Source organism: Schistocerca cancellata, chromosome 1, assembly GCF_023864275.1.
Source record: "Schistocerca cancellata isolate TAMUIC-IGC-003103 chromosome 1, iqSchCanc2.1, whole genome shotgun sequence".
Classification (NCBI taxonomy): Eukaryota; Metazoa; Arthropoda; class Insecta; order Orthoptera; family Acrididae; genus Schistocerca; species Schistocerca cancellata.
Genome location: NC_064626.1, coordinates 888,573,434 through 888,586,410, shown reverse-complemented (window position 1 = coordinate 888,586,410; position 12,977 = coordinate 888,573,434). Strand labels below are relative to the sequence as shown.

Below are 12,977 nucleotides of genomic sequence, written 5' to 3'. Positions count from 1 at the left end.
TACACCGTCCGGGTTATCTGGATACTTCCTACCAACACCAACCTATCCGAACTCCGGAGATGGGAACTTGCTCTTCAATATATCCTCTCTTCCCGTTATCCACCAGGCCTCAATCTCCGCTAATTTCAAATTTCCGCCACTCATATCTCACCTGTCATTCATCAACATCTTTGCCTCTGCACTTCTGCCTCGACTGACATCTCTGCCCAAACTCTTTGTCTTTAAATATGTCTGCCTGTGTCTGTATATGTGTGGATGGATATGTGTGTGTGCGCGCGAGTGTATACCCGTCCTTTTTTCCCCCTAAGGTAAGTCTTTCCGCTCCCGGGACTGGAATGACTCCTTACCCTCTCCCCTAAAACCCACATCCTTTCGTCTTTCCCTCTCCTTCCCTCTTTCCTGATGAGGCAACAGTTTGTTGCGAAAGCTTGAATTTTGTGTGTATGTTTGTGTTCGTTTGTGTGTCTGTCGACCTGCCAGCACTTTCATTTAGTAAGTCACATCATCTTTGTTTTTAGGTATATTTTTCCTTCGTGGAATGTTTCCTTCTATTATAACATTAAGAGGTAAATTACATAAAATGGTAGAAACACTTGCTGGTATTACTACAGAGTCTCTTGTTGATCTGCCAGAGCAAGTTCATGTGTTAACAAATAAAAATTCTCACCAGAAGCAGGAGAATGAGGACTTCCTTCATAGATTTAAGACTTTAGAAACCATTCAGGTTCAATCACAGCCTGAATCAGGGGAAAATAAGACAGAGTTGGGGGTGGCTTCTTCTTCTTCTTCTTCTTCTTCTTCTTCATTTGATCCGGCTGTAGCCGCAGTTATCAATCCCTTTTCTGGTGAAACAATGGAAGCTGTGTCAGTATTTATTAATGATGTTACAACTACAGCTGCAATGAGTGGTTGGTCAGGTGAAGTAACCCTTTGTGTGGTGAATTAACATTTCACAGTGGAAGCCAAGATATATGTGTTGTATCATTATACGCTCAGTAAAGCACAGTCATTTAAGCACTTCATCACTGGACTACACCAGTGTTACCAATAACAGAACAGAAAACAATGTTTTTGCAAGAAGCTCAGTACTTTGACTTTCAGATGTAATGAGCCAATGGAAGTACTTTCAGACACAATTCACAAAGCCAATTTGCACAAGTATGTGTCTACCCAGAATGCAGAGGTCAATTAGGTGTTACTGCAGGAAGAAGAAAACAGAAAATAATACTTTTCTTGCATGGAGTACCCACAGAAATGTCATGAAGGGATCACATTGAGAATCATCATGATTTAACAGCAGCTCTTAGAACTGCATTGTAATTGGAGGAGACATATTTTTACATATGCAATGGGTAGATCACTGTGTATTTGCTTAAGAAGTCAGATGTTACAGGTGTGGATGTAAGGGCCATATGCAGAAATAGTGTAGGCAACCAGAGTGGGGAAGAGGGCCACAGAGCATTGGATCATCAGAATAGAAAGAATGCGGAGCACTATTGGAAGAAGCCACCATTAAACTAAAACTGGAATGATACAACCACTAGAAAGCAGTCCTGATAGACTATAGCAAAGCGTAAGTTAGTGCACAGATGAAACACTGCTTAGTGGCCTTAAAGGGGGGTGCAGAACAGAGATTTTTAGTAGACACAAGGATACACGTGTCCATTATCAGTCTGGACCTGGTGAGCAGGAGGAGACTTGGGCCCACATGATACAAGTTACATAGGTTAGTGATAATTGTGTGGAGTTGTTGGGTATAATGGTACTTGAGTTTACTATTGGGAAAACTGAGTCCACAAAGAGTACGGAAGTTTTGCCATATGTGGGTGAAGGCTATTCAGTGATTTTCAGGCTACCTTTTCTCAATGGATATCATGCTAGGATTAGTCTTTGGCAACACGAGGTTGAGCTCAGTGGAACTTTGTTTCAACTGGGTGATACAGTTGCAAATGAAGCCATGTTGCAAGGCTCACCTGTCATGAAAGTGATGACAATTAAACTGCACATGAGTTCTTTAAAGATTGATCAATAGGATGAAATATCAGCAGTTTTGGGAAAACTGGTGTGGGTTTCAGTGGGTACCGATTTGTCTTGTGGGGCTTCGTAGTATATGGCTGAGCCACTCACAAGCAATGAGGAGTCAGATGGTTCACACAGTTTTTTGCATGAAAGCATAGTGCATGCAATTAATGTTAATGGGGAATATATAGTTCCAGTCAGCATAAACAATTTTAGCAGAGATGAAGTTAGTCTGTCAAAAGGTACAGTTATAGCTCCCCTAAAAGTAAGAGAGGAAGCAGACCTTGGCAGATCAAATCTGGATATCAGACATAAGTAAACCGTCAATGTAGCAGCATTACACAAGACAATGGGTCAGTTGAATGGCATTGATCACACAGCTGTGGAAAACATTGTAGAAGTTTAGTGACTTGTTCCATAAAATGGGTGGTTACCAGAAACTCAGCAGCATATACCTAATAGTACACCACTTTATAGGTAACAGTATCACACAGCAAGATATTTACAGCCGCTAATAAAGGAGTTCATTGAACAGCATCTTTGAGATGGAATCCCTGGAGCACTAACATTGGTATTGTCCCTAATAAATCATTGGATGCAACAAAGAAATATAAGTTTTACTGTTATTATAGGTTTCTGAATGCACAGACATTACAGATGCTTATCCAGTCCCTAACATTACGGAAACCTTAGCTAATCTGGGTCAGTGTCATAATTTTAGTACAATGGATCTCAAAAGTGGTTATCATAACTTAAAAGTAGAACTTGAAGATGGACCACAGACAGCATTTATGGCACAATGTGGCTATTATGAATATAACTGGATGCCAGTGGGTTTAAAAATGCACCTGCTACTTCTCAGCAGTTACTGGATGGAGTTTCAAGAGGTTAAATTATCAAAAACCCCTATCGTGTATTTTGATAACATAATAATTTATTCAAAGGGTATGCCACAGCATGTAAGACAGTTGGAAGATGTGTTCACTAGATTATGATAAGCGCATTTGACACTGAGCGTGGTCAAGCGTCATTTTTCTCTAACTAAAGTTAACTATCTGGGACACGCAACTAGTCACCATGGTGTGCAGACCGATCCTCATCTTACAGAAGCAATTCAAAATTTTCCAGCACCATGAGCAACCAAACAGATACAGTCATTTGCTGGTTTGTGTAACTACTACCATATATTTGTAAAAGATTTTGCAAAAATATCCAAACCTCTGAACAGATTACTTAAAAAGGGTGTAAAGTTTCAATGGACACAGGAGTGTCAGTTAGCTTTTGAGAAATTGAAGGAGGCACTGATTTCAGATCTGGTATTGGATTTTGAAAAATAGTTCATTGTCTCATACACTTCTAACAAAGCAATCCACCATATTTTAGGTCAGACTGTTAATGGATGGGAATAGCCAGTAGCATATGCTTCAAGTCAGTTAAATAAAGCAGAAGGTAACTGTTGTATCCTGCCTACTTGTCAAATATGGGGTGCCTAGGAAACCTGCTCCTTGGATCACTAGACAAACAATTCAAGCAAATCGTATTAATGAAGTTTACTACAAAAGGAAATGATTACAATACTTAACTTTGTGAAATACAGATGTGTCGCAGGCAAAGGGTGACAGACAAAATAAGTCCTAAGACAAGTGAACTAATACAGTGGGTGCTCCTATCCAGGTCGCTGGTCTTGGCACTTGTCATAGAACTCACAGAACTGAGCCATGGTCAAGCGGCGTGACACCTATGTCCTCTTCTTATAGAGGGTGCTGCTGTTGCACTGTCGAGCTGCAGAGGGGTCAGTCAGCATTTTACAGCCCTCTCTACTCTAACGTTCCCACCTGGCTTTATGCCAGAACAGTAACTACACGACAACTCGAAGGAAACATTAGCGACCATATGCAGTATTACATATTTCCAGTGTTACTAGTATGGTAGATTCAAGGTTGTGACTGATCATGGGTCACTGAAATGGTTGCTTGGTCTGACAGACCCATCTAGTTGTCTAATGTGTACAGTTCTCAAGCTTAATGAATCTGATTACGAGGTAATCCATAAGCCAGGTAGGAAAAGACAAACACATACATTTTAAGTTGCAAAGTGGCCATGTTGAGTACACTGGGCAAGAGTGTGTTGGAATGGCAACAAGCACAGACAGACCATAAAGACTCTCAGGCTTTTAAGTCATAGCCACACTTTATGTACATGAGGATTTGTTGTGCAGAATCATGAAATGCAGACCACAGCAGATTTTCAAAAGGAGATGTTACAACAGGCTCATGACCGTATGTTGTCAGGTCATGGTGGCTGATAATTAACAGATGGGAGTGTTGTGGAACAGTTTTGTTGGAGTAATAGGAAACAGAATGTGGAGCAGGATATCAGAGATTGCATACCTTGCGCACAAAAAGAGAAGATATTTCACATCAGAAAATCACTTTGCAGAGGTCACCAGAGACGTCAAAGCCATTTCAAATGCTTGGCCTTGACATATGTGGGCCATTCAACAAAACACCTGCAGGGAATGGGTATGTGCTTATGATAATTGACTACTTTTCATGCTTTCTAGTAATAGTAGCAATTCCAGACCAATGACAGCCAGTACTGTGGTACAGACATTAGTTAACAGTTGGATATTAAAGTTTGGAGTGCATGATAGCTTACTCGTGGATCAGGGCATGAGCTTCATTTCAGAACTTATGAAGTTCTTTCAGCTATGCTATCTGTTACATATTTAGAAGTTCAGAACGAGCCCATTCCATCATCAAACCAATGGTAAGACAGAGCATGTTCATAAGACCATTTTGAAGATGCTGAGCTTTAGTGTGAATGTTTGACACGATGACTGGGATATCTATTTTCTGTGTCTTTTGTGCATACAACTCAAAGACTGGTGCGAGAACAGGCATATCTCCATTTGAAGTTGTATGTGGGACAAAAATGATGTCCCACTTTGACATTTTAACCCTTTTGTGGGTGCATTTTTTGTAGCAACTCAGCAAATATAACTTTTTTGCTATTCTATTAGTACTGTGATCAACTGACTACATTTATTTTTTGATAATTTTATTTTTGTGCTTTAGGACCAAAAACTGTGGTGGTACATATATCACCATGCCACCTTTGTGAGGTATTAAAGCTATGGTGGTAAATGCATTTCCCACTTCCCTTTAGTGAGCTTTTATGTGTTGCCATTACATATAAGAAATAATGAACAGTGTTTTCTGTTTTTATTTTATGTTTTCTTTTACTTTATTTAAAAATACTTTGTGTAGATATTAAAGTTTACTTACCATAACATGAAAACATTCCTTGAAACTTTATCACACAATAAAGGTATGAACTGATACAGGTCACAATAATGTATACCACAGAAGCAAAGCAATGTGTTTCTACAACTGTAGTGATCCCACAACAACCACAAATTGGTTGTTGTGGCAGTTTTCATACACATGGTGCAGTGTACTACCACAAGATGTCAGACATAGACGGAAGAGGTACGCTTTGGGATATCCCTAATTTGGTGGTAAGCATGCTTCCCAATGACCACAAATGTCAGATCAATTTTGTAATAAGTATCCTTCCCTAGATCCTTCCAGAAACTACTTTGGTGGTAGCCATACTTCCCAGTAATCATTAACACACCATTGTTTAGTGGGATATATACTTCCCACAGTCCTGAAGGCTATATTTTTTAACAAACAGAAGCTACAGCTGATGCAGCCACTAGATGCCAGGAGCGTACAAAAGTGGTAATACATATTACCTTAAACGATGTAAGGAAATACAGTTAGTGGGAAGTACATCTCCCACAGCCTGCAAAAGGATTGTCCTAAATTGGCATAAGACTGCACATCAGTAAAAAAGTTTGCAAGATGAATAGGGGAAATATGGAGAAACATTCAAAAAGCTAACACAAAATCTCTGGAATGCCAGGAACAGCTGTATTAGTGCACGGGCAGCATCGTATCGTATAGGGGAGTGAGTATTGGTCACTAATTCCTATATACTGAAGGGAAAGATGAATAAATTATTGGCCAAATATCATTGACCATATTAGGTCATAGAGATAATGTGACTGGTTAATGTAAAGTTGCAACTTTCCATCGAAACATGTATCAACACGGCAGTTGTATAAAACCATTTAAAGGTATGATGGATGTGGTACCACAAGTACCTGCGAATGACCTGGTATGCAAAGATGTAACAGACATAAAGAACGAACCTTTAGTGGTTTGACAGCAAAAGGCACATGGCATTCCTTATGCTTTGAAGTCGCATAATTAGCTATGCATTATTCATGACATTGTCAGCAATGGACATATGTTTCAGGAAACTAAACTGTTTTACTGCACCCAAGTGTCACGAGTTACCTGTAATTAGTTATGTTGTTAAAGTCTTTGAAATGTTTTAGTGGTTTTAGTTTTATTCTTGTCATCTAAGTTTACGGATATGTTTTACATTGTGTTGTATTTGGATGGATTCAGTGTTTTCATGTCATTGCCTTGCATATTTTTCTTTTACTGTTGCAGGATTATTTTCAGATTTCTTTGATGTTGTTTCTTGTTTTCTACTAGTTGTTAGTTACTCATTTCAAAAAGAGGGAAGGAATGATGAATGATTCCTTTCCTCAGGCAGAAAGTTCATGAGACAACATGGCGACAGGGAAACGGACATGTATATGGATGTAGAAGGTTCTGTTGATTTCAGGTAATAGGAAGCCCATGTACTTACGTTGGTAGCGGATGTGTAGATATGTACTCAAGGGAGTATTATTGTCTGCCCAGAGAGACCGGTACAGACTGATGCGTGGACATGTAAGGTGAGTATGTTTTTAGGGAAACGAATGAAACAAGTTACAAAAAGGAAAATTTACCCATACAATCCCACTTTGAAAAGATTGGGATGCAGTGGCTGTACTTGGTCTTCTCACCAGAAATTGTGTTGACAAATAGTATTGCCCACCCAAAATTTAATGATATCCTCAACCCTGAATTAGGCATTCATTATACATATTTATCAAGTCACAGCATGAGAAAATTTCAATAGAACAGAAGTTACTACAAGTTTAAATCATTAGCACGAGATTATATCATTAAGCAGTTCAGCACTCAGGCGAAAACATTTGCTATTGGGTGGAGCGCCGTGATGTCACGACGAGGACCCTAGCGCAGTACAACCGTATGCTTACATGGGGCAAATGCACCGTACCACAGACTCAGTGCCATGTTACTCGTTCATTTTACTTACGGTTTCGTTCGATACGCATCTGTACAAGTCAAAACAAGGGGCATGACAGGTTTTGTACACATTAAGAGTAAATAAATAATGATTAAGATGGAAAATAACTCACTCATTTGATGAAGAAGCAAATGTTAATGTAGTCTGTTTCTACTGCTGTTTACCAGATGACAATGCAATCCATAATTGCTTCCAACTTTGCTTCTTGATTGAGATCCCTAATCCTTATAAATGTCTCATTTTTACGTAAAGAGTAATAACTGCTTCATGAACCTCAGGAAACTTTTGTTTTAAAATAGAGCACAGAGACTTTACGACATTTTTTTGGTTACACACTCCATTTCCGTGAAAAGCAGCAAATTCTTCTTCAAACTGCAACACTCTGTTTTCCCTTGCTGGCGTTGGAGTGTAAAGATCACCACGAGATATAATTGATATCCAGTCTGCAGCATGATCTCCTTCACTTTTTGCTACTGGAAAGCCTAGTGATTTATCAATGTTGTGGCACTTAAATGCAATATAGCCTGCAATGTATTTTACCGCATCTGGAAGAACATCTGAGATTACAGAGTCATCCTCCATTGTTACCACATCTGTCAGTAAATTTTCTTCCACATTCACAGTTTCTGGGATTTCTTGTAGCAGTGCTACGTCAACAACATTTACACATAGCTCACTGGTAATGAAACTTAGAGATGCAGAATCCGGGTTGACGTCACACTGGAAGGACTCTCAGTTTAATTCTTTAGTAACTGGCATGATCCCAGAGAAAGAAATATCACTTTCATTACCCGTCAGTATAAGGAGACATATCCTGTTCCTTACTTCAAAAGGTGTAGGATTGTTATAAAATATACCTAATCCTCATACCCTAGAAAAAAAGTTTTCCAGGCAATCTTGATTCAGTCTACAAGTTAATATATAGCTAACTTTCATATTTTTCAGACTTCCAAAAAGACCATTTTATTGAAGTTATGAAACCTTTTTGGAAAGGCAACATCCACCACGTTCCCCAGACCTAACTCCTCTGGACTTTTACCTGTGGGGAACACTAAAGGACGTTGTTTATTGACAAAAGCCACACACATTGGATGAACTTCGAGAATCCTTTGTACCTTAATGTTCAAATATCCAACAGAACACGTTGCAGTCAGTAGTTCATGCTACAGTTCGGCAGCATCATTTGTGTGTGGATGTTAATGGTGACCATTTCGAACACGTACAGTGATATCTTTAAGTTGGACTTTAAGCTACACTTTCACCAAAAAATGAGACAACTCTGTCAATTACCTTGCAAGTTATGAACTTTTAAACAGTGGATACATTTTTTTGGACCCCTCTGTATGCTGATTTTGTCATTTGAACTATATACTAGCATTAAAATAGTTAACATATCAAGAATACGTAAAAATAACAGCTATTTCTACGACAAATGAAGTCATTATATCCAGGAGGAAAAGCAAATACACCTGAGAAACATTATTTATCGCCTGTACAATATAGCGAGTCATCCACTCTCGTAAAGCAAGATAGTAATGCGTCAAAAAGTGTTGCGTTTATGTGAATTCGTTTGTATTACGGTTATTTTTCAGTTTCAGTTATTTAAAGTGTTATGTACGTGCAGACATCTTACCCTTTCGTTTGCATCACCACTTTCCACAATTTCTTCTCTATGCCAGTTCGGAACGTTTATGCAGGGGATTGCTGTTGGTAATAACTTCTTTCTTGAAGGTAACCCTAGAAGCTCATTTCTCAGATCCCGTTCATAGTCTTCAGGTCGAAAATGAGCTGATTACACACGTGCAGTTTTCACATTCACTTTGTCCTTGCGTTGGCATCGAACTATCCATTCACGTTGTAAGTGCTCAATCTTGGGAAAAACGTGATAAATAACGTCCGTCATTGTTAGAGCAGTATTAATGCAATGTGCCACGGCACAGTTACAGTGACCCTTGCTCATGACTGTCTCAAAACAAATCACTTTTATTGGATGTACACTACCACTTCCGTGTTCCACTGAATGCACAGCACTGCAGTGTCCTCTCCGTGACGTCAAGGCGCACACGGGCATCTGGGAGTTTTTTACTCACTTGGGGCCAGAATGGTCTACCCGCTTTTTCTATATACCTTGGGTTGTAGCAACCCAAGCTTGGCGTAGAATGAGCTAGGAGAAGCTGGTGGACCAAGTAATATGACAAACCCACTGTAGGACTACATCAGAAGCATAGCTACTAGGGCATAAACAATTGAGCTTAAGGGTTCAAGGCACTGAGTCATGCTCCAATTTTGTCTGAATCTTGAACTAGAGAGAATGACAGACTTTTGAGTTTCACAGAAACCACAGCTACCACTGGTTGATGAAGATCGGCTGTCTACCTGTCCACTGACTACCTCATTGAGTTCCAGCAGAAGGCGAGCCATAGTAGTGGCATGATGCCTATGGGACTTAAGGTAGTTTCAGCAAAGCAGGGAGCTGGTATCCGGCCAGCCGTCACCTTCCGAGAACCTCAGGCTGATGGACCACAAGCTGTTTATGATCTGTCTGGAGCAGGCATGCCCTCGCAGCCTCCTAGTCACCCATGTCATCGGCCACTATCCTGGTTTACCCCTGAGGTCACTTCTAATCAGCATCAGGGCATCTAGTGTCAGCTATCACACCCTAGCACTCGACGTGGGGACAACAAAATTCATGCAGGGGTTCCTAGCCAACACAAATTCAGAGGGCTTGGGAGGGGGAGGGGGGGGGGGGGGAGGGGAGCAGCACTTCTTGTCTTCACCTGCTGGCAACAAGCACAGCACTACAGGAGCTGCCACCCATGATCCAGGACAACAGGCCATCAGCACATTCTGCAATCAGCTGTGTCTGCACGCACACAGTGCAACCCTGAGGCAGCCTGGAATACTGAATAAGGCTGCTTGAAAAAACACGTCTGTATAACCACTGTTTAACTGCACACTCCATCATGAATCTGTATCTCACTCACCATTTCCCTCACCCATCCTGCTGCATAGCAGTCCACTGCCATTTGGTCTAGGATTTCTTGACATCATCAAATAAAGTGAACTCCTCAGTCATCATAGATGACTACCTTATTAAAGGTGTGAGAACCACAATCTGGTCAAAATTAATGTCTCAAGATTTGAACAATGCCAGGTCAGCATGCCATCTGATTATAACTGTACAGAAAAAAAGCTGAGAGTCCAATGAAAAATTATAATTTTAATAACTTACCTCAATAATGGCAAGATTTGTCATGCCAAAAATTAATGGCAATATGAAAGTTGAATCAGGCAAAGTAAGATCTGAGAACCAGAGCAATCCCTCCTTAGTAAGTTGAACAAAATTTATCTCGGCATCTGAAAATGCGAAGCAGCACATTATTAGATTTTTTTTGTTGGTCTGTTGATAGTATGCACCTAGACAATAAGTAAATAATCACTGAAATATGTTGAGCAATATGTGTATATAATCCCAATGGAACTTCTCTGGATTATAGTATACTTCCCAGCTGTACCTTTCACTATCATATGATGTCCCATTATTTCAGTTAACACCTCCACCTTCCTATTGACTTTGTCATAGTATTGATATAAGAGTAATTCCTCCATGAAATATAATAGAGAATATACATATCCAAACAAAACTAAGTACAGTTTCTAATTCACTCAGCTCGTTGACTGTACTAGTGTATCATCAATCATATAAATACACAATACGACAGCCAACATCCTTAACAAGAGGCACAACTGAATTCTGTGCTCATCTCTTCAAAAGGTCTTTTGTACACACTTAGTCACTGAAAAGGAACAGGACGTAATGGTGAGAATACTTAAGCTGAAAAACACTGGCAGTGACATGGGTTTACTAATAATGTGACTGCAAACAATTTTTATGTAGTGTTATATTACAATGATGTTAATAAATGAGTAAAATGGTGAAATTAAGAGTGAACAGAATAGAAAAGGTACATCTTATGAGAATTCTCTTTAACAACAGAGGTACGTTACTGTGAAAGATACAAAGTGCTTTGCATAACCTAATGTAATCCTGGGAAATACCAATGGGCAACAAATGTCCAACAGGATCTAAAATTTCATTTTCTAAGAAGGAATGCAAAGAACTGGTAGTGACAGGCACAGTGCACAGGAAATAGATGGCCCACACGAATTTTTGGGGGTTCTGACAACTTTTACAAATATACCGAACAAGAACACAACTTCATTATGGAAAAAAATGAAATAATGTCAATGGAGATTGGGTGACTCACTAATTATCTTCTTTTATTTCCTTGTGACAACAACCACAAGTACATTTCAAAATCAGTTACTGGTTTTGATCAGTCATTTGTCATTGCACCTAATTCCATGTCCGGCAAATGGTAACATTAGGTTTCCATTGTTTTGTCAGCACAAGTATAGACAGCAGCCTTTATACTCAAGAGTTCAGCCTTTCTCTGTCTACTCATACATTTACACATGCATAAAAGGAACAGTCACTTTGGCCAACTTTATACTTCCATTTAAAAAAAAAATTAAATTTTAACATTTTTTATGAAGGAAAAATAATTATTTATTCAGATGTTATATTCATTAGTAGAAACACACTGTAGCATGCAGCATCTTAAAGAATGGAACACAGTGGTTGAATACTGCAGTTGGAGGTGAGACACTTGTGCAGAGCCAAGAAGTTGGCGCAGGGAATGTCAGACGAAAATTCAACACACGGCCACACAAGGCATAAGCACAGTGGGGTACGAAAGCCGACTGTCAAAAAGAAATTTAAGAATTAACAACAGGTATGTGAGGTTCCCTATCCTGAATGCTCTTATCTTCTGCCAACAGGATGAAGCCATGTCCTCAGCATGGAACTGTAAATTCACCCTGTTATCACAGTGTCATTTAATTCAAGTTGTATCATAAAGAAACAAGTAATAGTGAACAGACATCTACACTGATTTAGCAAATTTCATATGATAGTGGACCACAGAGAGCTCAGGTACGCTGTATATGCGCCACACACCCACTGTGCCAGCTGCAGTTGTGTAGGACACCTGATAAGTGGTTGTGCAAGTGATCTGTGTAATATGTAACATCACAAGCTGACGCCGTTCGAACAGTGTACAGTGGTTGGTGCCTGAGAGATGGGAAATTCTATTTCAGCAGTGGTGCTGGTATTCAGGTTCACACATTCAGCTGTGTCCAAGGTGTACTGTGAACGGTAGACAGTCCAAATCAGACAAACTACTGCTGTCCGGCCACCACAACAGACAAACTACCAACCGTCCAGCCACCCCCGATGACCGTGACTGGTAACATCTGAGACTGATCATCAATAGTGGCAGTGCAGCAAATCAAGGCTCAATTTAACACAGGAGATGCTACACACATTTCCCAGTGGACAATCTGTAGGAACAAGGGTTCCATGGGGTATGAGAGCTGACACCACAAACAGGTGTCACTGTTAACACGACAGCTTGCATCTGTCACCAATCACCACAGATGGACACTGAAACAATGGCATAGCATGATATGGTCAGACGAATCATGATTTCAACTGCACCATGCTGATAGGAGGCACCGTGTGTGGCACAGACTACATGAACTGATGGATTCCATTTGAAAAGAAGATGTGGTCCAAGGCAGTGGTGTCTCTGTTATGGTCTGGGGTGCATTTTCCTGCTGTAGAATTGGCCACCTAGCTGTATTGGAAAGGACTTTTAATG

The 12,977-nt window shown here is 39.9% G+C and overlaps 1 protein-coding gene across 1 annotated transcript in view; it reads right to left on the bottom strand.

Moving 5' to 3' along the window:
• LOC126190753 (cytochrome c oxidase assembly protein COX18, mitochondrial) overlaps window positions 1-12,977 on the bottom strand; it is a 73,259-nt gene that overhangs the window by 27,096 nt on the left and 33,186 nt on the right. Inside the window, exon 4 of the mRNA XM_049931266.1 lies at window positions 10,487-10,611. Coding sequence (XP_049787223.1) covers window positions 10,487-10,611 — 125 coding nt within the window. The remainder of the gene's footprint in view (window positions 1-10,486; window positions 10,612-12,977) is intronic.